Source organism: Pelophylax lessonae (genome assembly GCF_965119305.1).
Source record: "Pelophylax lessonae genome assembly, chromosome: 4".
In the NCBI taxonomy this organism is placed as follows: domain Eukaryota; kingdom Metazoa; phylum Chordata; class Amphibia; order Anura; family Ranidae; genus Pelophylax; species Pelophylax lessonae.
Window position 1 is genome coordinate 19,163,315 of NC_138771.1, and position 27,353 is coordinate 19,190,667.

The 27,353-nt window shown below is 44.6% G+C and overlaps 1 protein-coding gene across 1 annotated transcript in view; it reads left to right on the plus strand.

Annotated features, from left to right (window-relative positions):
* Nucleotides 1-27,353, plus strand: part of MEGF11 (multiple EGF like domains 11) — a 1,080,387-nt gene that overhangs the window by 601,264 nt on the left and 451,770 nt on the right. Inside the window, exon 8 of the mRNA XM_082255259.1 lies at nucleotides 7,773-7,909. Within this exon, the coding sequence (XP_082111385.1) occupies nucleotides 7,773-7,909 (137 nt within the window). The remainder of the gene's footprint in view (nucleotides 1-7,772; nucleotides 7,910-27,353) is intronic.

Here is a 27,353-nt window from a genome sequence, read left to right on the forward strand (position 1 = left end):
CATTGGACCAGATTGGTATAATGAAGGCTAAGACATTGGACAAAGTGGATATAATGAAGACATTGGGCCAGGTGGGTATAATGAAGGCTATGGCTTTGAACCAAGTGGTTATAATAAAGACATTGGACCAAATGGGTATAGTGAAGGCTAAGACATTGGATGGAGTGGATATAATGAAGACATTGGGCCAGGTGGGTATAATGAAGGTTATAGTTTTGGATCGAGTAGTTATAATAAAGACATTAGACCAGATGGGTATAGTGAAGGCTAAGACATTGGGTGAAGTGGATATAATGAAGACATTGGGCCAGGTGGGTATAATGAAGGTTATGGTTTTGGACCAAGTGGGTATAATGAAGACATTGGACCAGGTGGGTATAGTGAAGGCTAAGGCTTTGGACCAAGTGGGTATAATAAAGCTATCGGACCAGGTGGGCATAATGGACCAAGTGGCTATAATAAAGATATTGGACCAGGTGGGCATAATGTAGTCTAAGACTTTGGACCAAGTGGGTATAATGAAGACATTGGTCCAGGTGGGTATAATGAAGGCTAAGACTTTGGACCAAGTAGGTATAATGAAGGCATTGGTCCAGATGGGTATAATGAAGGTTAAGGCTTTAGACCAAGTGGTTATATTACAGCCATTGGACCAGATTGGTATAGTGAAGGCTAAGACATTGGACAAAGTGGATATAATGAAGACATTGGGCTAGGTGGGTATAATGAAGGCTATGGCTTTGAACCAAGTAGTTATAATAAAGACATTGGACCAGATGGGTATAGTGAAGGCTAAGACATTGGATGGAGTGGATATAATGAAGACATTGGGCCAGGTGGGTATAATGAAGCTTATAGTTTTGGACCGAGTGGTTATAATAAAGACATTAGACCAGATGGATATAGTGAAGGCTAAGACATTGGATGAAGTGGGTATATAATGAAGACATTGGACCAGGGGGGTATAGTGAAGGCTAAGACATTGGATGGAGTGGATATAATGAAGACATTGGGCCAGGTGGGTATAATGAAGGTTATAGTTTTGGACCAAGTGGTTATAATGAAGACATTGGACCAGATGTGTATAGTGAAGGCTTAGACATTGGACCAAGTGGGTATATAATAAAGACATTGGACCAGGGGGGTATAGTGAAGGCTAAGGCTTTGGACCAAGTGGGTATAATAAAGCTATTGGACCAGGTGGGCACAATGGACCAAGTGGGTATAATAAAGATATTGTACCAGGTGGGCACAATGGACCAAGTGGGTATAATAAAGATATTGGACCAGGTGGGCATAATGTAGTCTAAGACTTTGGACCAAGTGGGTATAATGAAGGCATCGGTCCAGGTGGGTATAATGAAGGCTAAGGCTTTAGACTAAGTGGTTATAATGAAGCCATTGGACCAAATTGGTATAATGAAGGCTAAGAAATTGGACGAAGTGGATATAATGAAGACATTGGGCCAGGCGGGTATAGTGAAGGCTAAGGCTTTGGACCAAGTGGGTACAATAAAGATATTGGACCAGGTGGGCATAATGCAGGCCATGACTTTGGAACAAGTGGGTAAAATGAAGACATTGCACCTGGTGGGTATAATGAAGGCTAAGCCAAAGAGTCAAGTGGGTATAATAAAGAAATCAGTGAGAAAAGACTTAGTGAAAAAAGCAGCAATATCTGCGGAATAAAGTAAGGTATGAATCTGCAAAAAAAAGTTTACTGAAATTCTTACAATATATAGTTTACCTGGAGGGGATTTTTTTTTTTTTTTTTCACAAAACTTGAGTTACAATGTTTTGTTATTAAATCTGGGTCATTGTGTGCAAATGCATCCAATGCTGTACAGGCTGGTTCAGTGCGGCAGAGCTTTGTGCGAAGGGCAGTAACCCATTCCAGTCCAAAATTTCTAGGTTTCCCAGACTTACCTCTATTTACTTACTCAGGGTTCCTGTGATTTGCATATAATGATTGTTCTTTATATTGCATTAATGGATAAGCTCTTCAGAGTCGATGTATCCATAGGCAATCGCTGTTATCGCAGGCAACACAGCTGTGCCTACATTCAGTTACTGTTGTCTATGCCAGTGACCAGATTTGATTGGCAGATGGCAGATTAATAATATTTGCCTGAACATGGGAACCAAGAAAAAATGTATTGACACACCGTGAGCTAAAAAACCAAAACCCATCAAGAAAAAAAAAATAATAACTAGGTGAATAGTATATATTTGTCTATCAGTTGACATTGGCTGCATAGACATTTGAACTATTGGACTACCCATATTAACCATTGTTGTTCCTGGATTGCAATATGTGTAAAGGTTGGCAATCTCATGAATGGATTTTAACCACTTGCCGTCTGCTCACATTGAGCCTACTGCGGCAAAGTGGTTCGTTATCGTCTGACGACTTAGACCTACGACGTCAGACACTCCCCCTTCTCGCTCCCGCTGTATTCAGTCACAGCGGGAGTCGGGCCAGGGGAGGCCCGATTCCCCGATCGTCGGGGATCTTGTGTGGAGATCCGCCTGCTTGTGTAAACACAAGCGGGCGGATCTCCTAAGTGACAGGCAGGGTCAGATTGCAGGGTTCAGCATAGTTGAACCCTCGATCTGTCCTTGTGTCACACAGTCACCTCCCCCCCCACACGTTAGTAAGCACCAGGCATACATTAACCCCTCCCTCTCCAATAAAATTAACCCCTTCCCTGCCAGTGTCATTTTTACAGTAACAGTGCATATATATAGCACTGATTACTGCAGTAATGTCACTGGTACCCCCAAAAGTGTCAAAAATGTCAGTCAAGGGTCCGATCTGTCCGCTGCAATGTCGCAGTCCCGCAAAACAAAATTGCAGATCGCCGCCATTACGCGTTAAAAAAAAAAACACCAAAAATGACAGAAATCTTTCCCTTAGTTAGTAAACGCAATAACTTTTGCGCAAACCAATCAAAATACGCTTATTGTGATTTTTGTTACCAAACATAGGTAGCATAAAACAAATTGGCCAAAAATTTAAAAAAAATTAGATTTTTACATTTTATTTGGGGGGAATTTCATATAAAAAGATGTGAAAAATATTGCTATTTTTTCAAAATTGTCGCTCTTTTTTTGTTTATAGCGCAAAAAGTAAAAATTGCACAGGTGATCAAATACCACCAAAAGAAAGCTCTGTTTGTGGGGAAAAAAGGACGTAAATTTCGTTTGGGTACAGCGTCGCACGACCGTGCAATTGACAGTTAAATTTGCACAGCGCCGAATCGCAAAAAGTGGCCCAGACGTAAGACAGCAAAATCCTCTACTGGTAAAGTGGTTAAACCAAAGCACTTATGCGCTGCCACAGCGTCCCCCGTGTATCACTGTATTATCTAACGCCAGCTGATGCAATCACCCCAGTGTAGGTTCACCGACCAATCACAGCGAATAATAAAGTACAGTGTGTTGCGCTGCTGAAAAATCAAAATCCAAACGGTTTCTTTACCGTCCCATCGTGTCCTTTGTATCTTAGTTATAACATACAGTATATACAGTGCCTTGCGAAAGTATTCGGCCCCCTAGAACTTTGCGACCTTTTGCCACATTTGAGGCTTCAAACTTAAAGATATAAAACTGTCATTTTTTGTGAACAATCAACAACAAGTGGGACACAATCATGAAGTGGAATAAAATTTATTGAAAATTTCAAACTTTGTTAACAAATAAAAACGGAAAAATTGGGCGTGCAAAATTACTCAGTTTTATATCTTTATGGTTGAAGCCTGAAATGTGGCAAAAGGTCGCAAAGTTCAAGGGGGCCGAATACTTTCGCAAGGCATTGTATACCTGCATATACACTGTATTACCAGAAGTATTGGGACGCCTGCCTTTACACACGCACATGCTCTATAATGGCATCCCAGTCTTAGTCCGTAGGGTTCAATATTGACTTGGCCCACCCTTTGCAGCTATAACAGCTTCAACTCTTCTGGGAAGGCTGTCCACAAGGTGTGTCTATGGGAATGTTTGACCATTCTTCCAGAAGCGCATTTGTGAGGTCAGGCACTGATATTGGAAGAGAAGGCCTCCCTTGCAGTCTCCGCTCTAATTCATCCCAAAGGTGTTCTATCGGATTGAGGTCAGGACTCTGTGCAGGCCAGACAAGTTCCTCCACCCCAAACTCACTCATCCATGTCTTAATGGACCTTGCTTTGTGCACTAGTGTGCAGCCATGTTAGAACAGGAAGGGGCCATCCCCAAACAAAGGGTGCGCCAACTCAATATTGAACCCTAACTAATACTGGGATGCCATTAACCACTTCTGGACCAGAAGATTTTACCCCCCTTAATGACCAGGCCATTTGCGATTCGGCTCTGCGTTATTTTAACGGACAATTGCGCGGTCGTGCAACTCTGTACCCAAATAAAATTTACGTCCTTTTTTTCCCACAAATAGAGCTTTCTTTTGGTGGTATTTGATCACCTGTGCAATTTTTATTTTCTCTTACGTCCTCCGACAGTCGCCGCCACTTCATATTCATCACTAATGGGGTTATTGACCTTTGCTCCATAGGAGTAGCTAGGCAACAAAATCTGTTAATATCAAAGCTTTTAGCATATCACACCCCTAGGGGGTGGTCCCCTCAGTCAATACCTCCCTGCTTCCTGCATTCCCAACTCAGTTTCTAATGCCTAGCTTAGGAGTAGCAAGCTGATCCTGTGCTGGGGTTTTCTGTCTCAGCCTCTATTCTCTTTTTGATTTTAGTTTGAGTATTTTTCTCTTTCTTTTACTTAGCTGTTCTTTTATTCAGCATTAGTTTAGTTTCTTCGGATGAAGATGATCATGCGGAGCTGGGTCTTGGTCTGGCCACCCTGGATCCCAGGGCTGAGGGCCAGGGGCTTCCCAGCCTGCCATCGAGCGTTCAGCTCAGGTTTTCCTGGCATATTGAATGACCCATCCCTGTTCGCTGCAGGGATGCTGCGGTGAGGTGGCTACCTCACTGGACGCCATTGCGGTTTCGCACCGCAGTCCACTGCGTCCTGGCTGCGACACTCCCTGTCCTCTGTGCAGCGGTTTGGTCGCTGGAGCAGGCTCCCCACACCTTCCGGACTGGTAAGTGCACCTCTGTGTGGGGACCTGTTTATTTGGGTGTCAGTGTGGGACTGTGTGACCCTGCATGTCTGTGTGGCTGCTGAACTCCCTGTCAGTTCCTGTGTGGAATTGCTGCCTGTGTGTGGGCTGCGAGGGGGGGGGCTCTCCCGCTCTGCTGGGTGAATGCATGAAGCAGTCTGGGTACCAGTCAGGGCCTGGTGAACGACCTGTCCATCACGATGCAGACTCTGCAAACGGGCGTGGACCAGCGTTTGGCGTTGGCCACGATTAAGGGTCAGATTTCTGCGCTGGCCGTTCTCTTTCAACGCCCTGTGGCGTCTAACTCTTTGGTTAGCACCTTTGTTCAAGGGGTGCGACACCTGGTCCCTCCTAGGAGGGAGCCTTTGCCTCCATGGGACTTGAACCTTGTTCTGTCCGTGTTACAGCATACTCCCTTTGAAAAGATCAGGGAGATTTCGTTGTCTATATTGTCCAAGAAGGTCGCTTTTCTGGTGGCGATCACTTCGGCTCGCAGGGTGTCGGAGCTGGCAGCTTTGTCCTGCAGCTCTCCCTACTTGGTGATTCACTTGGATAAGGTAGTCTTACGACCTAACCCTTCTTTTCTTCCGAAGAGGATCTCGGAATTCCATCTCAATGAGGACATTGTCTTGCCTTCGCTTTGCGCGAAGCCTAAGCATCCAAAGGAGGTGGCTTTGCATGCCTTGGATGTTGTTAGGGCGATCAGGGTTTACCTGTCATCGACTAAGTCCTTTCGCAAGTCGGATTCACTATTCGTTCTTCCTGAGGGACCTCGGAAGGGCATGGCAGCGTCGGCTGCTACCATTGGCAAATGGATCAGACAGACGATTGTGCAAGCCTATGCTTTGAAGGGGAAGGTTCCTACTTTCCCTGTGAAGGCGCACTCTACTAGATCTCTGAGTACATCTTGGGCCTATCGTCATCAGGCTTCTGTGGCCCAGGTGTGTAAGGCGGCGACTTGGTCGTCCGTTCACACCTTCTCCAAATTTTACAAAGTAGATGTTCAGGCATCGGCAGATGCTTCCTTTGGCCGTAAAGTTCTTAGTGCGGCAGTGCCTTAGGGTCCCTTGTATGGGCCCTTGGCTGTTGGGGTGTTTTACCCCTGGGTTACTTGTTATTCCTGGGATGTTGCTCCTGTTGAGCACGTTTTTTTCCTGTTGCCAGGTTGGTTCTCTTACCTTGGTAAGGTTCCTTTCTCTGATGTGGGTACTGCGTTGCTTTAGGCGCGGCTGCATTTTTTTCCCACCCCTCATGTCTACACTGCTTTGGGACGTCCCCATTAGTGACGAATATGAAGAGGCGGCGACTGTCGGAGGATGTAAGAGAAAACTGAATTTTTGTAAAATCTTACCTGTAAAATTCCTTTCTCTGAGTCCTCCGACAGTCGCCGCCCCCGCCCCTCTTTTGGGGTCTGTTTATGTACTCTACTGCTATTCTGCTGAAACTGAGTTGGGAATGCAGGAAGCAGGGAGGTATTGACTGAGGGGACCACCCCCTAGGGGTGTGATATGTTAAAAGCTTTGATATTAACAGATTTTGTTGCCTAGCTACTCCTACGGAGCAAAGGTCAATAACCCCATTAGTGATGAATATGAAGTGGCGGCAACTGTCGGAGGACTCAGAGAAAGGAATTTTACAGGTAAGATTTTACAAAAATTCAGTTTTTTGCGCTATAAACAAAAAAGGAGCGACAATTCTAGAAAAAAAAAATATATATTTTTTTTTCACATTCTGCTATATAACATTCCCAATAAAAAATACTTAAAAATCTAAATTTTTCATCATTTTAGGCCAATTTGTATTCTGCTACATTTTGTTGGTTAAAAAAATATCAGAATAAGCGTATTTTGATTGGTTTGCGCAAACGTTATCACGTCTACAAACTAGGGAAAGATTTATGTAATTTTTATTTATTTACATTTTTTTACCAGTAATGGCGGCGATCTGCGATTTTTAGCGGGACTGCGACATTGTGGCGGACAGATGGGACCCCTAACTGACATTTGACACTTTTGGGGGGACCAGTGACATTACTACAGTAATCAGTGCTAAAAATATGCAATGTTACTGTAATAATGACACTGGCAGGGAAGGGATTATTACCAGGGGTGATCAAAGGGTTAAGTGTGTCCCTAGGGGGTGCTTTCTAACTGTGCGGGGGATGGGCTTGCTGCATGAACACAGAGACCTGTGTTCCTAAATAAGAACACCGGATCCCTGTGTTCAATACTGACAGAACATCGGTCTGCCGTGTTTACAATGGCAAACCGCCGTTCTGTCTTTACAGGGAGCGATCGCCACGGCGCTGTCTCCCGGAAGTGGGGAAGGGTACCCCCCTTAAACAGGGGGGGGAGCATACAAGCGGAAGTTCCACTTTTGGGTGGAGCTCCGCTTTAATCTGAAACGAAGGGTCACTCCAAGGCGGTGGTTTTGGCCACTTACTGTTTATCTATTTGTTATTTTATCATGTGCGGCTGGGTCTGTTTTTTGTTTTTATTTTGGTTTGATAAAATAGTTGCAGATTTACTTTGTATATTTTTCTTGCATAGTAAATATTTTTGATACAAATTTATTAGAATTAATAATACACATTTTTTTTTTCCATGATGGATTTTGGTTTTTCCTGCTGTTATGTGAATTAATTTTGTCTTGTCTGTCTGTACAGGGTTCTGTCTGCGCCCAGCCGTGCACTTCGGGAAGATACGGGGTCAACTGCAGCCAGGAGTGTCAGTGTCACAATGGTGGACAGTGCGATCCCGTCACTGGAAGATGTCAGTGTGCTGCTGGATACACCGGGGAGAGGTAACCCCCCCCCCCAACACCTCATAGTGCTGATTTTATTGCTGCCATAGACTAGAGATGAGTGGAATATTTGCATGCACTAAGGCAGCGCTCCCCAACCTCCTTGGCACCAGGGACCGGTTTCATGGCTGCCAATTTCCTCCAGGGCTGGGGGAGGAGTGTTTGATGGACGGGTCGGAGTATGGGATATTCACAGAGTCTGTCCTCAGCCCCCCTTCACACCACAACCCCCCTTTACAGAGCAGTGTCCTCAGTTCCCCCTTCAAATCACAGCCCCCCCCCCTTTTACATTAGTGTCCCCTTTCCAGTGCAATCCCCTTTACATCACAGTGCCCCCTTTACATTATTGTAAAGGGGACTGCGCTGTAAAGGGGGCACAGGGATGTAAAGGGGACTGCACTGTAAAGGGGGCACAGGGATGTAAAGGGGGCTGCACTGTAAAGGGGGCTGCACTGTAATGTAGAGGGGCTGTATTGTACAGGGGACTGCACTGTAAAGGGGGCTGTACTGTGATGTAAAGGGGACTGCACTGTAAAGGGGGCCCTGTAATGTAAGGGGGGCACTGTGATGAAAAGGGGGGTGTACTGTAAAGGGGGCACTGTGATGTAAAGGGGGCACTGTGATGTAAAGGGGGCACTGTGATGTAAAAGGGGCAGCACTGTAATGTAAAGGAGACTGCCCTGTAAAGGGTGCACTGTGATGTAAAGGGGGCTGTACTGTAAAGGGGACTGCACTGTAAAGGGGGCACTGTGATGTAAAGGGGACTGCACTGTAAAGGGGACTGCACTGTAAAGGGGGCACTGTGATGTAAAAGGGGCAGCACTGTAATGTAAAGGAGACTGCCCTGTAAAGGGTGCACTGTGATGTAAAGGGGGCTGCACTGTAAAGGGGGCACTGTGATGTAAAGGGGACTGCACTGTAAAGGGTGCACTGTGATGTAAAGGGGGCTGCACTGTAAAGGGGGCACTGTGATGTAAAGGGGGCTGCACTGTAAAGGGGACTGCACTGTAAAGGGGGCACTGTGATGTAAAGGGGGCTGCACTGTAAAGGGGGCACTGTGATGTAAAGGGGACTGCACTGTAAAGGGTGCACTGTGATGTAAAGGGGCCTGCACTGTAAAGGGGGCACTGTGATGTAAAGGGGGCTGCACTGTAAAGGGGACTGCACTGTAAAGGGTGCACTGTGATGTAAAGGGGGCTGCACTGTAAAGGGGGCACTGTGATGTAAAGGGGGCTGCACTGTAAAGGGGACTGCACTGTAAAGGGGGCACTGTGATGTAAAGGGGGCTGCACTGTAATATAAAGGGGGCACTGTGATGTAAAATGGCCTGTACTGTAATATAAAGGGGCAGCACCGTGATGTAAAGGAGACTGCCCTGTAAAGGGTGCACTGTGATGTAAAGGGGGCTGCCCTGTAAAGGGTGCACTGTGATGTAATGGGGCCTGCACTGTAATATAAAGGGGGCACTGTAATATAAAGGGAGCTGTACTGTAATGTAAAGGGGGCTGCACTGTAAAGGGGCACTGTGATGTAAAAGGGGCTGCACTATAATGTAAAGGGGACTGCACTGTAAAGGGGGCACTGTGATGTAAAGGGGGCTGCATTGTAAAGGGGGCACTGTGATGTAAAGGGGGCTGCACTGTAATATAAAGGGGGCACTGTGATGTAAAAGGGGGCTGCACTGTAATATAAAGGGGGCTGCACTTTAATGTAAAGGGGGCTGCACTGTAAAGGGGGCACTGTGATGTAAGTAGGACTGCACTGTAATGATTACAGTACCCACTTTTTCAGAGCAGTCTATTTTTACATCACAGTGCCCCTATACATTATTGTTATGGGGACTGCTCTGTAAAGGGGACACTTTGATATAAAGGGGACTGTACTGTAATGATTATAGTGCCCCTTTGCATTGAAGACCGCTTATTTTACTGGGCCCCCTTTACATTGCCCCTAAACTCGCGATCGCTCCCCGTGGAGACAGAACGGCGGTCTGCTTTTGTAAACACGGCAGACCACTGTTCTGCCAGCAATAAACACAGGGATCCTCCTATTTAGGAACACAGGTCTCTGCGTTCATTCCATAAGCCCATCCCCGACGCAATTAGAAAACACACCCTAGGGACACACTTAACTCTTTGATCGCCCCTGGTGTTAACCCCTTCCCTGCCAGTGTCATTATTACAGTAACAGTGCATATTTTTAGCACTGATTACTGTAGTAATGTCACTGGTCCCCCCAAAAGTGTAAAAAATGTCAGTTAGGGGTCCGTTCTGTCCGCCGCAATGTCACAGTCCCTCTAAAAATCTCAGCTCGCCGCCATTACTAGTAAAAAAAGAAAATAAATAAATAAAAATTATAGAAATCTTTCCCCTAGTTTGTAGTTTTGGGAAAACCAATCAAAATGCACTTATTAGGATTTTTTTTTTTTTTACCAAACATATGTAGCAGAATACAAATCGGCCAAAAATGATGAAACTAATTAGATTTTTAATTTTATTTTTTTTTTATTGGGAATGTTATATAGCAGAATGTGAAAAATAGTTTTTTTTTTTTCCAGAATTGTCACTCTTTTTTTTGTTTATAGCGCAAAAAAAAAAAAAAACAAAATCGCACAGGTGATCAAATACCACCAAAAGAAAGCTCTGTTTGTGGGGAAAAAATGAAATCAACTTTATTTGGGTACAGCGTCGTACATCCGCGCAATTGTCAGTTAAAACAACGCAGTCCTGAATAGCAAAAAAAGGCCTTGTGATTAGGGGGAAAATCTTCTGGTCAGAAGTGGTTAAAGGAGAATTATACAAAAAAAAAAAAAAAAAATGATTAGTTAAACCCAGTGCCGGGACAAGGTCATCCAGTGCAAGGATGTCAAACTGCCGTCCCCTCCCCCCCTTCCCTGCAATAAACCGTTGCGCCCAGGGCAATCGTCCCTCTTGCCCACCCAATGTTCCACTCCTGGTTAAACCAGCAAGTGCTATTTTACCACTACTATTCCTTTATATTGGCTTTTGAAATTTACAAATGCAGCAATTTAGAAATTGGATGAAAGGTTTAGCACTGGGAAAAAACTTTTTGAAAGATAAAAAGTGCATTTTATATACAACTATACAGATCAGACCAAATAAGGAGGAAAGAGGAACAGAGGGACAGAGGGACTTTGTTCCAAATCAGGGACCATTGGAAGCTATGCTAATGACCCCAGGTGGAAGGAGAGACTTTCTGAAAGGAGACGGCTGCCAAGGTGCTGAATATGCTTTCACATGTGACTGCTGTGGACCATCCATTAACCACTTAAGCCCCGGAAGATTTTACCCCCTTCCTGACCAGGGCCTATTTTGCGATTCGGCACTGCGTGATTTTAACGGACAATTGCGCGGTCGTGCGACGCTGTACCTAAACGAATTTGACATCCTTTTTTTCCCACAAACAGAGCTTTTTGATCATGCACTATAAACAAAAAAAGAGCGACAATTTTGCAAAAATAACAATATTTTTCAAATTTTTTTATATGAAATTCCCCCAAAAAAATGTAAAAATCAAAATTTTTTAACATTTTCAGCCAATTTGTTTTATGCTACATATGTTTGCTAAAAAAAAAAATCGTATTTTGATTGGTTTGCGTAAAAGTTATCACGTTTACTGACAAAGGGAAAGATTTTGTCATTTTTGTTGTTTTTTTTTTAACGCGTAATGGCGGCGATCTGCGATTTTTTTTTGCGGGACTGCGACATTGCGGCGGACAGATCGGACCCTTGACTGACATTTTTGACACTTTTGGGGTTACCAGTGACATTACTGCAGTAATCAGTGCTATACATATGCACTGTTACTGTAAAATTACACTGGCAGTGAAGGGGTTAACTTTTTGGAGAGGGAGGGACTATGTGTGTCCCTATGGGCGTGATTCTAACTGTGATTGGCTGTGGCTTGAGGTGTAGGAACAGTGATCAACGGTCCTACATAGTAGAACCGTATGATCACTATTTCTACACAGGGGAGAATGACAGACGGCTTGTTTACATCAGCCGCCTGCCTTTCTCCCTCTCCACTGACGATCGTGAGTGACCGGCGGACGATCGGGTCCGCCGGTCACACGCACGGGGGGGTCCGTGACCACGCAGTAGCGCGCCTCCGGCGGCACGCGCTCGCTCCTGAGACCCTCACAGGCTAGCGACGTAGTGCTGCATATGCTTTCACATGTGACTGCTGCGGACGATCCACTAAATGTGATTGACTACATAATATAGGGACTTTATTTCAAATCAGGGACAGTCCCTAGAAATCAGGGACAGTTGGGAGCTTTGCATTCATCAAGTGCAGTTGCTCCAGAGCTTAGTAAATGAGATGAAGGTTCACTTTGCAAAGGATACCCAATCACATGCAAGAAAAAAAAATAAAAAATTTTTGTTTGCACGTGATTGGATGATGGAAGTCAGCAGAGATTCTGCTCATTTGCTAAGCTCTGTAGCAACTTTTCTTGTAAAGTGCAACTGCCCCTTGCAAAATGCACAGTTTATTTGCCTTTAGTAAATCAACCCCCCATGAGTATCTCATGGGATGGAAGTTAAACCTTCCAGACTTTTTAATTCAGGTTTGGAGGATTTTTATGTTTTCCAGTTGAAGTAATAATCCTGCATCACCATCTTCACCCCCCCCCCCCAGTATAAACCGCTGTACACTGCCAACCACAGTATTTGTCAGTAGTAATGCCTGAGGCTCCTATTATGAGAATTGGTACAAAAATAATATAAGCCATGCAAGACTCCTCCATCTCCTGCCACATCCAAGAGTCCGCAATACCAGCCGGATTATTAGACTCATAACTCTGCAGGCTCTTTACCGTGGGGTGGACACCGGGTACCGGTACTTCTAGGATGTATTACACAGCAAGGCTCCTACAAAGCAGAAGTATGATGTACGCCTCCTATGGAATGACCAGTGAGGGGCTTTAAAAGGCCTCGTTCACACGGGTGTACCACAGCATACAGCTAGGCAAGGTCCAAGCTTCCCCCCATGGGGGTGTACAGATGTTCCATGCAACCGTGTGCAGCCAGTCCCAGTCATGTCTATTGGGATGTAGACTTGTGCAGAACGAAAATTTTTAGACTCGTTCTTTGCATAAATTTGTTTAGTTTAATCCGTTTTCGGGAATTCGTTTAGTTTGTTCGTATTTGAATCGATTAAAATTTTCCGATTCGAATTTGAATAGTTTTCGAATTAATTTTAAATAATTTTTCAAATTCCAAAAGTTTTCAATTTGTTTTCTCAATTCCCAAAGACAAAAAAAAAATGGAAAAGAAGATAAAAGGAATAGAATAGAAAAAAAATCGAATAGAATGGAAAATAATATAACAGAAAATAAAAGAGTAGAATATAATAGAGTAAAACAGAACAAAATAGAATAGAAAATAACAGAACAGAATAAAAAGAATATAACCATCTTCTAAAATTCAAATTGAAAATAATAGAATAAAATAGAAAAGAATAGGAAATAATAGAATAGAATAAACAAATAGAAAAAAAGAATAGAATTCAAAAAATAATAGAATAGAAAGAATAAAATAATTTCCCAAAATTCAAACAGAATCAATTCAATTTTGAATATAATGGAAAAGAATGAATTAGAATAGAATAGAAAATAACAGAATAGTACAGAAAAAAATAACAAAATAGTAAGACTATAACCATCTTCATATTCTATGAACAACTGAGGCGATATCGGTTCTAGAGACAATCATTCAAAGCCACATCCCTAGGTAAGGACATGAAAAATAAGAGCAAAGAAGAGGAAGGGTGCCAAAAAACTCTCAGCCCCATTGGAATGGGAGATTTGGCTCACAAACCTCCTCTTAGAAAATGGGATTTTTAAGGCTGTGAAGTTGTCATTAAGCATCATACAACGTATTCTTAAAAAGACACATCTGTATTAAATTCATCACATAAAAAATAAAAACGAGATATATATATATATATATATACAGTGCCTTGTGAAAGTATTCTGCCCCCTTGAACTTTTGCCACATTATTATTATTATTATTATATTATACAGGATTTATATAGCGCCAACAGTTTTTCAGGCTTCAAACATAAAGATATAAAACTGTAATTTTTTGTGAAGAATCAACAACAAGTGGGACACAATCATGAAGTGGAACGAAATTTATTGGATATTTCAAACTTTGTTAACAAATAAAAAACCTGAAAATTGGGCGTGCAAAATTATTCAGCCCCTTTACTTTCAGTGCAGCAAACTCTCTCCAGAAGTTCAGTGAGGATCTCTGAATGATCCAATGTTGACCTAAATGACTAATGATGATAAATAGAATCCACCTGTGTGTAATCAAGTCTCCGTATAAATGCACCTGCACTGTGATAGTCTCAGAGGTCCGTTTAAAGCGCAGAGAGCATCATGAAGAACAAGGAACACACCAGGCAGGTCCGAGATACTGTTGTGGAGAAGTTTAAAGCCGGATTTGGATGCAAAAAGATTTCCCAAGCTTTAAACATCCCAAGGAGCACTGTGCAAGCGATAATATTGAAATGGAAGGAGTATCAGACCACTGCAAATCTACGAAGACCTGGCCGTCCCTCTAAACTTTCAGCTCATACAAGGAGAAGACTGATCAGAGATGCAGCCAAGAGGCCCATGATCACTCTGGATGAACTGCAGAGATCTACAGCTGAGGTGGGAGACTCTGTCCATAGGACAACAATCAGTCGTATACTGCACAAATCTGGCCTTTATGGAGGAGTGGCAAGAAGAAAGCCATTTCTTAAAGATATCCATAAAAAGTGTCGTTTAAAGTTTGCCACAAGCCACCTGGGAGACACCAAACATGTGGAAGAAGTTGTATATTAAAAAAGAATAGCGCGCAAATGCAAAAGAAATTACTACCAAATCTGAAGAGAGTCCATAAATAAAAATGGGGGTTTGGTCCCACCATATGGCCATATCGTGCTCAAGCCCACTACTGCGTCAAAGTACCCCATTATCAGTGGGTCCTACACTATCCATGAAAAAGAGATGAATCCAGCCCTTCTAACCCTTGGAGATAATACTCCTTGCTGGGGAAGATGTGCAAATGCACTACAGGGGACTCCTCCTATATCCACTTGATGGTGGACACTGATTGAGTACAGGTGTATGTGGGGGGGTGGGGAGGGTTGCTCAACCTCGATAGTCTGGTCAGACCGAATACATAATAAACAGGCAAAAAATTTGGGAGAGCATACCCATGTATTTCTAAAGCTGCTGCAGCTATGAACCAAAAGACATGTATATTAAAAAAGAATAGATTTGGTAGTCTTCAGATTTGGTAGTTATTTCTTTTGCATTTGCGCGCTATTCTTTTTTAATATACATGTCTTTTGGTTCATAGCTGCAGCAGCTTTAGAAATACATGGGTATGCTCCCCCAAAAATTTTTTGCCTGTTTATTATGTGGAAGAAGTTGCTCTGGTCAGATGAAACCAAAATCAAACTTTTTGGCAACAATGCAAAACGTTATGTTTGGCGTAAAAGCAACACAGCTCATCACCCTGAACACACCATCCCCACTGTCAAACATGGTGGTGGCAGCATCATGGTTTGGGCCTGCTTTTCTTCAGCAGGGACAGGGAAGATGGTTAAAATTGATGGGAAGATGGATGGAGCCAAATACAGGACCATTCTGGAAGAAAACCTGATGGAGTCTGCAAAAGACCTGAGACTGGGACGGAGATTTGTCTTCCAACAAGACAATGATCCAAAACATAAAGCAAAATCTACAATGGAATGGTTCATAAATAAACATATCCAGGTGCTAGAATGGCCAAGTCAAAGTCCAGACCTGAATCCAATCGAGAATCTGTGGAAAAGAAATGAAAACTGCTCGAGCTGTTTTGCAAGGAGGAATGGGCAAAAATTTCAGTCTCTCAATGTGCAAAACTGATAGAGACATACCCCAAGCGACTTACAGCTGTAATCGCAGCAAAAGGTGGTGCTACAAAGTATTAAATTAAGGGGGCTGAATAATTTTGCACGCCCAATTTTTCAGTTTTTTATTTGTTAAAAAAGTTTGAAATATCCAATAAATTTCGTTCCACTTCATGATTGTGTCCCACTTGTTGTTGATTCTTCACACAAAATTACAGTTTTATATCTTTATGTTTGAAGCCTGAAATGTGGCAAAAGATTGAAAAGTTAAAGGGGGCCGAATACTTTCACAAGGCACTGTATATAAAAGTAGATTTTACATCCATAGTTGAAGTTTAATTGCCATGTCCATAAATAGAAACAGAGTACTGGTAGGTCCTACGCGTTTCGCTGAGCGGTTAGGCACCTATAGTAGCTTCTTCAGGGACCATGTTCAGTATTCAAACAACTGTTTCTAAGGGCTAAATTGAAAGGATGAAGAAGAAAAAAGCAAAAACAATGCACACAATCATCATTATAATCAGACTGTATACATAAAGATCCCTTTTTTTACATATATTAATTGCAGTGTGCTTACCCTTTTGAACAAACTGCTGCCAAGCAGGCTGGGCATATTAAGACAGGAGTCCCATGGCAAGGGTGTGAATGCCGAGACCCGAAGGTATTACCTCACATGGGTAATGGACACTACAAGGGGCCAAACCCAAGGAAGGAAGGGCCCAATTGACGGGCACTGGACCGAGCTTGCGTCCTACAGAGGTCCACCAGGACACACAGAACAGGAGAACGAGCAGAAAACCACTCTGTAAGGCAATATATGAAGAGACTAGTATACTTATTCTCCATAGGGATGATAGGTGACTCATAGGCTAACAGTTAGAGGGCCACATTACTCCCAATATTGGAATCCATTTCCTCCATACATATAAACCACATCCCAGAGTTATACACCATTCACGGCGGCATGATAAACATATAAGCCGAGCAAACCCAGGATCAATGACCAAAAGACAGGGGGTTAAAAATATATCTGATGCTACAAAGAAAGGATTCCCTTAGTAAAAAGAAACTATATTGCCCTGTATCACCCCCATGTATATAGGCACCCTGAATATATTCATACACAAGTATATATGGCTATTAGAAAATAGAGCAAATTGTATATACAGTTCAAAGGGAGGGAGGTTATGTATGTACCCATGCTGTGAGCCCAGGTCCCTAGTATAGATAAATATACAATAAAGTCACCTTGTAATAGTCTCCTAAGAGTGACAGACAGTGTGGGAAGGTAAAGGTCCTCCGTCCAGGTCCCGTGTGTCCGGGGAGCCGCGTCCGGCTTCCTGCACCACCAAGGGCCTTAATGAAGCTGGTCCCACCGGAAGTGACTTGGAGGTAACCCGGCCCCCATGCGTCACTTCCGGCGCGGCAGGGCCATCTTACCGAATGGGCACGCTGGGCAGTTGCCCAGGGTCCCCACTTGTCCGGGGGGCCCCACCTGCCCAGCGACCCAGCCCCAGCCAAGCATTAATCCTGATTCCCGCATGCATCCCGCCACCAAACTTAGCAGGTGGCAAGTGCCTGTTGGCCCTGCGCTGCTGTCAGGCCACTTGGGCCGTGGAGGGGGAGCCCACAACAGCAGGAATGGCTGTCCGCCTCCACGGGAACAGGCACACACAGGACAGTTAAGTCTGACTCCCATCCCTGTGTGTGATCATCGGACCCAGCCGCCCAACTTGGGAACCGTCATTAGCCTGGCACTGCTGTACCAATAAATATCGCCTTATCGATAATTGCATATTTATCCTCATGGGTGATTGTGTAGGCGGGGCCCCAGTGCACTGCATTTCCCGGGGCCCTTTACTGCTCTTAAGATGGTACTGCAGTGCGGGCGCCATATTGACCTCCAGGGAGCCAGTGTGAACCGCAAGCGTAGTTCATGGAAGATACGCCAGCTGCCTGCAACATCTAACCCACCCGATCGGGAGGATTCGGGGCCAAAGGGAGGAGCAAAGGGACTGCACCGCCCCCACCCCGGCTGGGCACCCCAGTGCACATCAGCAGATTTGGCCACTCATGCAAAGTACATGAGCATCAAGGGAAATTTCGTTCCAAAACATCTGGGGTGCCAAGGTTCCCCATCACTGCACTAGGGGGTGCTTTCTAACTGTGTGGGGGATGGACTAAATGGGGGAAGACAGATATACAGCAGGAACACAAGATTTCTATCTTCTCTCCTCCTTTACATAGGCAGACCTCCGAGTTGCCTCTCTTGGAAACGATCGGTGGGTCCCGGCAGACACCGCGTCCACCAGACCCACTGATTGGCTCCCACTGTGTCCAATCACAGCGCGAGCGGGTCGCCTGCGGCGCGCGCAGCACCAGACCCAGAAGAAGCGACGTACAGTTTACGTCGCTTCGCGCAGCCGGGCCGCCCTGCCACGGTAAATGTGCGATAGGCGGTCCGGAAGCGGTTAAAGTAGCGCAGTGCTGAATTGCAAAAAAAAAAATGGCCTGGTCATGAAGGGGGTAAAACCTTCGGAAGCTGAAGAGCCGGTTCACACATATGTGATGTCAGACATCGCAGGTGATTCGGAGCGCACTGCTCTGCAAATCACATGCGATGTCTGTGCAATGCAAATTCAGCCATACAGATTGTATACAGATTGTATGGCTGAATTTGCATCACATTCGGACACAACTCGCACAGGACCCTTTTTTTGGGTTTGCACCAGAATCGGATCGCATGGGTGTTCACACCTTTTTCGCACTGCGATCTGCAAACTGATCTGGGGGTGTCGTTTACTTTGTATTGACACCCCCAGTTCGCATATGGCAGTGTGAACTGCCTGCGAGTTGAATGCGATGCATCGCATATGTGTGAACCGGAGCAAAGTGGTTAACTACTTCCGGCCCACCCGCCGCAGTTGTACGTCTGTACTTTGACGTTAAATACCGCGGTTATGGCAGCAGAGAGCTGCCATAACCCCGGTAATTTTTGAAACTGCCGACAGTCCTCTTTCTTTTAAGGAAGTTCCCAGCGGTGGATTCGCCGTGGGATCACCCTTACGGAGTGGCGGTAGAGGTGCCACACCCCCTCCCTCCCCTGCCGCTTCCTGGTTGTTTTCCCCGCCGGTGTTGTAAAATTTTGTCGGACCCGTGAAAAAATCGGACCTCGTCACTTCCGGTGACAGAGCATCACAAAACAGCTGATGGGAGTCGTCCGTGCGCATGCGCAGAAGACATTTTTCGAGGTTTGGCAAAATTATAACAGAGAACGGACAGCTGACTGAGAGGAGGCGGGGCTGAGGTGCGACGGAGGACACGGCCGCGTCATCGAGACATTACAGGGACGGAGGCACATATGCAGAGCTGAATAGAGGAGGCTGGATGGAGGTGCGGCCATGTAATAAATGCAGGGCTTAAGCGACTCCTTCTGTTTTATTATCTTTAGTAATTATCGTATTATTTATCCTTAGGATTTCATTATTTCTTGTTTTGTATTATAGAAATACTAAATGTTATGAAATGCTAAGGATAAATAATACGATAATTACTAAAGATAATAAAACAGAAGGAGTCACTAAAGTCCTGCATTTATTACACGGCCGCACCTCCGTCCCGCTTCCTCTATTCAGCTCTGCAAATGACGCGGCGGTGTCTTCCGTCCCACCTCAGCCCCGCCTCCTCTCAGTCAACTGCCCGCTATGTGTTATAATTTTACCAAACCAAGATAATGTCTTGTGCGCATGCGCACTTGAGACTCCCATCAGCTGTTTCATGACGTAGGGCCACCGGAAGTGACGAGGTCCGATTTTTTTCATGGGTCTGAGAAAATTTTAGAACACCGGCAAAAGAAAAACGATCCGGTCCACTCTCCTCACAGGCAGGAAGTCGAGTGAGGGCACTCCACTCTATGGCCTTGGAGGACCGGAGCGACGTCAAACGTCGTCTCCTAGCAACGCATTTACAGACCCCATTTTTTTCATCATGAAAAAAAATGACTTTTTTTTCTCTTTTTTAGTGTAGATGTGAGATCTTTTTGACCCCAGATCTCACATTAACCACTTAAGCCCCGGAAGATTTTACCCCCTTCCTGACCAGGGCCTATTTTGCGATTCGGCACTGCGTGACTTTAACGGACAATTGCGCGGTCGTGCGACGCTGTACCCAAACGAATTTGACGTCCTTTTTTTCCCACAAACAGAGCTTTCTTTTGGTGATATTTGATCACCTGTGCGATTTTTTGATCATGCGCTATAAACAAAAAAAGAGCGTCCATTTGGCAAAAATAACAATATTTTTCACATTTTTTTATATGAAATTCCCCCCCCAAAAAATGTAAAAATCAAAATTTTTTAACATTTTTGGCCAATTTGTTTTATGCTACCTATGTTTGGTAAAAAAAATTGCAAAAAGCGTATTTTGATTGGTTTGCGCAAAAGTTATTGCGTTTACTAACTAAGGGAAAGATTTTTGTCATTTTTGTTTTTTTTTTAACGCGTAATGGCGGCGATCTGCGATTTTTTTGCGGTACTGCAACATTGGGGCGGACAGATCGGACCCTTGACTGACATTTTTGACACTTTTGGGGTTACCAGTGACATTACTGCAGTAATCAGTGCTATACATATGCACTGTTACTGTAAAATTACACTGGCATTGAAGGGGTTAACTTTTTTGAGATGTGTGTCCCTAGGGGCGTGATTCTAACTGTGATTGGCTGTGGCTTGAGATGTAGGAACAGTGATCAACGGTTCTACATAGTAGAACCGTATGATCATCATTCATACACCGGGGAGAATGACAGGCGGCTTTGTTTACATTAGCCGCCTGCCTTTCTCCCTCTCCACCGACGATCGTGAGTGACCGGCGGACGATCGGGTCCGCCGGTCACACGCGCAGGGGGGTCCGCGACCACTAGGGAGTGGGAGCGCGCCTCCGGGGGCGCGCGCTCGCTCTCTAGACCCTCACAGGCTAGCGACGTAGTACTATATCGCTCTGCCTGTGAGGGGCTGACCGCCGCAGTAGTCGTGCGGCGGTCGGCAAGTGGTTAAAGAGGTCCTGTCCTGCTTATTTCTATTACAAGGGATGTTTACATTCCTTGTAATAGGAATAAAAATGATCAAAATGTTCATTTTTTTTTTTAAACTGTGTAAAAATAAAAAATAATAGATTATAGATAAATAGATAAAATGTAAGCGTCCCCATTAGCTCGTACGCAGAAGCGAACGCATACGCATATGTAAACGGTGTTCAAACCACACATGTGAGGTATCGCCGCGATAGTTATTGCAAGCGCAATAAATTGAGCCCTAGACCTCCTCTGTAACTCTAAACTCATAACCTGCAGACGTTTTTTAAAATGTCGCCTATGGGGATTTTTAAGTACCAATGTTTGTCGCTATTCCACGAGCGTGCGCAATTTTGAAGCAGGAAGTGTTGGGTATCTATTTACTTGGCGTAACATTATCTTTCACATTCTAGAAAAAAAAAATCAGGGCTAACTTTACTTTTTTCTTATTTTTTTAATTAAAAAACGTGATTTTTTTTTCCACAAAAAATTGAGTTTGGAAGACCGCTGCACAAATACGGTGTGATAAAAAAAAATATTGCAACAATCTCCATTTTATTCTCTGGGGTCTCTGCTAAAAAAAAAAAAAAAAAAAAATTATATATATATAATGTTTGGTGGTTCTAAATTTTTTAGCAAAAAAAAAAAAAATGATTTTAACTTGTAAACAACAAGTGTCAGAAAAAGGCTCGGTCCAGAAGAGGTTAATAAAGCTTTAAACACCAGACCTGATTATTTGTGTGATTTAAGGGTTGCTTTCCTGGGTTTCAACAGCCCAATAAGAGGGAACAAACAAGGCGGTCGTCTGCTAAGTATTTCTCTTGGCTGTGTAGTGTAGTATCCATCACGGGGAGGTTGCGTTTCTTTTTAATTAACGAATGTGAAATGTTTCTCTGCTGATGTAAACGATAAGAGGCTCCAGGCTTTTAGAACTGCTGAAGTCACAAGTGCACACTTGGAATGACGCAGAGTTCAATAAAGGAACTCAATAAGGTTTTCTGTTAAAGAGAACATATTTCACCGATTCGGTTTGATTACATGCATTGGAGGATTGGAGGATATTTATTTCTTTACTGATTAACCTTTTATTTTTCTTAATTTAACCACTTCTGAAATGGAAGGTTCCCCCCCCCCCCCTCCAGGGCCATCGTTAAAATTGATTGGACCCTGGGCAAATATTTTCTTGGGCCCTCCGAAATCCACTTATTACCTATTTGCAGGCAGTGGGGGCTCAAGGGGTAGCTGCTTTGGGCCCCACAACAACGACTGGGTCCTGGGCCGTTGCCCCTTTTGCCCTGTGTTAAAGACGGCTCTGCCCCCCTCTTAACCACTTTAGCCCCCGGAAGATTTGGCTGCTTAACGACCAGGCCCTATTTTGCGATTCGGTACTGCATTACTTTAACGGACAATTGCGCGGTCATTTGACGCTGTACCCAAATAAAATTGACGTTCTTCCCCCCCCCCCCCCCCCCCCCACAGATAGAGCTTTCTTTTAGTGGTATTTTGTCCCCTCTGCGTTTTTTTAAAATTTATGCGCTATAAACAAAAAAATAGCAACAATTTTGAAAAAAAAAAAAAAAACAATATTTTTCACATTCATGAGATTTAAAAAGAAAAAATTACAAATCAAAATTTTTTTAGCATTTTAGGCCAATTTGTTTTCTGCTACATATTTTTGTTAAAAAAAAAAAAAAAATCGCAATAAGCATATTTTGATTAGTTTGCGCAAAAGTTATTGCGTCTACTAACCACGGGAAAGATTTATGTAATTTTTATTGTTTTTTTTTTACTAGTAATGGCGGCGATCTGCGATTTTTTTTGTGGGACTGCGACATTACGGCGGACAGATCGGGCCCCTAACTGACATCTTTGACACTTTTGGGGGTACCAGTGACATTACTACAGTAATCCGTGCTAAAAATATGCACTGTTACTGTAATAATGCCATTGGCAGGGAAGGGGTTAATACTATTAGTGATCAAGGGGTTAAATGTAAGCCTAGGGGAGTGATTCTAACTGTGGGGGGGGGGGTGGAGCTTGTGAGATCATCACAGAGACATATGATCTTATATACAGTGGGTACGGAAAGTATTCAGACCCCCTTAAATTTTTCACTCTTTGTTATATTGCAGCCATTTTCTAAAATCATTTAAGTTCATTCTTCTTCCTCATGAATGTACACATAGCACCCCATACTGACAGAAAAACACAGAATTGTTGACATTGTTGCAGATTTATTAAAAAAGAAAAACTGAAATATCACATGGTCCTAAGTATTCAGACCCTTTGCTGTGACACTCATATATTTAACTCAGGTGATTTCCATTTCTTCTGATCATCCTTGAGATGGTTCTACACCTTCATTTGAGTCCAGCTGTGTTTGATTATACTGATTGGACTTGATTAGGAAAGCCACACACCTGTCCATATAAGACCTTCCAGATCACAATGCATGTCAGAGCAAATGAGAATCATGAGGTCAAAGGAACTGCCTGAAGAGCTCAGAGACAGAATTGTGGCAAGGCACCGATCTGGCCAAGGTTACAAAAAGATTTCTGCTGCACTTAAGGTTCCTAAGAGCACAGTGGCCTCCATAATCCTCAAATGGAAGACGTTTGGGACGACCAGAACCCTTCCTAGAGCTGGCCGTCCGGCCAAACTGAGCTATCGGGGGAGAAGAGCCTTGGTGAGAGAGGTAAAGAAGAACCCAAAGATCACTGTGGCTGAGCTCCAGAGATGCAGTCAGGAGATGGGAGAAAGTTGTAGAAAGTCAACCATCACTGCAGCCCTCCACCAGTCGGGGCTTTATGGCAGAGTGGCCCGACGGAAGCCTCTCCTCAGTGTAAGACACATGAAAGCCCGCATGGAGTTTGCTAAAAAACACCTGAAGGACTCCAAGATGGTGAGAAATAAGATTCTCTGGTCTGATGAGACCAAAATAGAACTTTTTGGCCTTAATTCTAAGCGGTATGTGTGGAGAAAACCAGGCACTGCTCATCACCTGTCCAATACAGTCCCAACAGTGAAGCATGGTGGTGGCAGCATCATGCTGTGGGGGTGTTTTTCAGCTGCAGGGACAGGACGACTGGTTGCAATCGAGGGAAAGATGAATGCGGCCAAGTACAGGGATATCCTGGACAAAAACCTTCTCCAGAGTGCTCTGGACCTCAGACTGGGCCGAAGGTTTACCTTCCAACAACACACAGCTAAAATAACGAAGGAGTGGCTTCACAACAACTCCCTGACTGTTCTTGAATGGCCCAGCCAGAGCCCTGACTTAAACCCAATTGAGCATCTCTGGAGAGACCTAAAAATGGCTGTCCACCAACGTTTACCATCCAACCTGACAGAACTGGAGAGGATCTGCAAGGAGGAATGGCAGAGGATCCCCAAATCCAGGTGTGAAAGACTTGTTGCATCTTTACCAAAAAGACTCCTGGCTGTATTAGATCAAAAGGGGGCTTCTACTAAATACTGAGCAAAGGGTCTGAATACTTAGGACCATGTGATATTTCAGTTTTTCTTTTTTAATAAATCTGCAACAATGTCAACAATTCTGTGTTTTTCTGTCAGTATGGGGTGCTATGTGTACATTCATGAGGAAGAAGAATGAACCTAAATCATTTTAGCAAATGGCTGCAATATAACAAAGAGGGAAAAATTTAAGGGGGTCTGAATACTTTACGTACCCACTGTAGAAGGATCACATAGCCTCTGTGTTCACTTCAGGGAGGAGGATGGACGCCTGTGTTTACATCAGCCGTCTGTCTTTCTCTGTCAGCGGGGGGGAAATTGCGAGTGGCCGGCGGCCATCGGAGCCGCCTGACACACGCACTGGATCCCCGGTTGACGAGCATGGGGCGGGAGCGTGCCGGCGGCGGCGTGCGCACACGCCCCCTAGAGTCTCCTGAGTGAGCGACGTAGTACTATGTCGGTTTGCCCAGGAGCGGCTGCCTGCCGCAGTAAATCTGCAGTGGGCGGTCGTCAAGTGGTTAACGACCAGGCACATTGATGAAAAAGAAAAGTTACTTAATTGCAAAATTTTATTAGAAAAACTTTTTTTTTTTTCAAATTTTCAGTATTTTCTTGTTTGTTTAGCAAAAAATAACCCAGTGGTGTTTAACCACTTCAGTGTTACCCCCTTCCTGACCAGGCCATTTTTTGCAACACAGCACTGCGTTGCTTTAACTGACAATTGCGCGGATCATGCAACGCTGTGCCCTAATAAAATTGATGTCCTTTGCTTTAAAAAATGAATTAAATAGTGTTTTCAGTTTGTGGTGCTCAGATACAGTTTAGTTCCACTTTAAGCATTAGTAGGCTTCTAAATCAAACCCCGATGGTGCCAAACTGGATTCAAAATGCGCTGCTGGCATATAAAGCACATTGGGCCTTATTTGAGCACAAGACACGTAATTACAAAGTGTGTCGGAGCAACAAGTCTTCTTTGTGGAGTCCAAGTACAGATTGTATAAGGCCTAATGGCTTTAATAATACGAGACTGGGATTAGCTGACCAGAAGTTCACATTGGCCTATTAATGCCCTCTGACAGACCAGCCGTTCTCCCAAATGCCAGAATTACCAGATTGCCATTGGAGGCCTAAGACCCGATGACGTAGAGTGGTATGAATGGGTCTGGCCTTGCAGATGGTGAAGGTCTTATAAATGTTTGTAGATTGGCTTCAGTTGCAAAATTTCAACTCCAGTTCTGATGCATTCAGAGGTTTGATTATTACAGTTCATTATTTCCCAAATTACAAAAAACTAAAACCGATTTTAATTATTGCTCTTTTTTTTTTTTTTTTTAATCTACTCAAAAACAAAACACCAGGTGATCCAAAAAGTATTTTTGACCACGGACACTGCACTTAGGATGTATCAAATGGCCCCCTTCTAAAGAGAAAGGACCATTCCCTGACTCCGTCAGGGTACGAGACTCCTGACGAGGCAAGGCACACTCAAGTCCAACTAGCCAAAAGGCCCTGTTCTTCATGATCAGCCGAAGCCGATCAAAGAGTACTCTGGTGGCCAATCCATGTGTGACAATGATGTCTCATGCTCCCTGAACCACTCTTTCACAATTTGAGCCCGTTGAATCCTGGCATTGTCATTTTGGAATATGCCCGTGCCATCAGGGAAGAAAAAATCCATTGATGGAATAACCTGGTCATTCAGTATATTCAGGTAGTCAGCCAGTGCTGTATTTTGGCCTAGGCCAACAAGGCCCAGGCCTAGGGCGGCACTTTGCAAGTGGGCAGCAAAAAAGCCGCCCCCCCCTCCACCTGAGACTCTTTTGGCCACTGGTTGCTAGAGCCGTCTCTCTCACCCCCCCCTTTCTCACTCACCCACCCCTCCTCTCTCTCTCTCTCTCTCTCTCATCCCCCTCTCTTTCTCTCTCATCCCCCCTCTCTCTCTCACCCCCCACTCACTCTCTCTCACCCCCCTCTCACCCACCCCGCTCTCTCTCTCATCCGCCCTCTCTTTCTCTCTCATCCCCCCTCTCTCTCTCACCACCCCCCACTCCCTCTCTTTCATCCCCCCTCTCACCCACCCCCTCTCTCTCTTGCTCTCTCTCATCCCCCCCCTCTCTCTCTCTCTTATCCCCCCTCTCTCTCTCTTATCCCCCCACTCACTCTCTTTCACCCCCTCTCCCCCTTTACCCCCTCTCTCTATCTCTCATTCCCCCCTCTCACCCACCACCATCTCTCATTCCCCCCTCTCACCCCCCCTCTCTCTCTCATTCCCCCCTCTCTCTCATCCCCCCACTCACTCTCTTTTATACCCCCCTCTCTCTCCCATCCCCCCTCTCTCTCTTATCCCCCCTCTCTCTCTCATCACCTCTCTCTCTCTCTCATCCCCCCCCTCTCTCTCTCACCCCCCACTCACTCTCTTTCACCCCCTCTCTCTATCTCTCATTCCCTCCTCACCCACCCCCATCTCTCATTCTCCCCTCTCACCCCCCCTCTCTTTCATTCCCCCCTTTCACCCACCCCCCTCTCTCTCATCCCCCCACTCATTCTATTTTATACCCCCTCTCTCTCTCATTCCCCCGCTCTCTCTTTGATCCCCCTCCCTCACCCCCTCTCTATTTCATCCCCCCTCTCTCCCTCACCCACCCCCTCTCTCTCCCCCTCCCTCAGCCACCCCCTCTCACCGCCCCCCCTCTCGAGATCTCAGAGGCTCATGCTGGGACTTGTAGTCCTTCAATTTTGAAGGGAGTCACATCCATTAAAAAAGGAGTGGGGCAAATTTACATATGAGGGGGGCGCCCAAGTTTAGTCTTGCCTAGGGCAGCACAAAACCAAAATACACCACTGTAGTCAGCTGACCTCATTCTTTGGGCACATGCAGTAATATCCAATAGGAGAGATACTGCATGCTTAGTTTAGTTAGTTGCTTAGTTAATTCCAGGTAGTAACTTTTTTTTTGGCCAGGCAGTGTGTAAGTGTAGGTGACATAC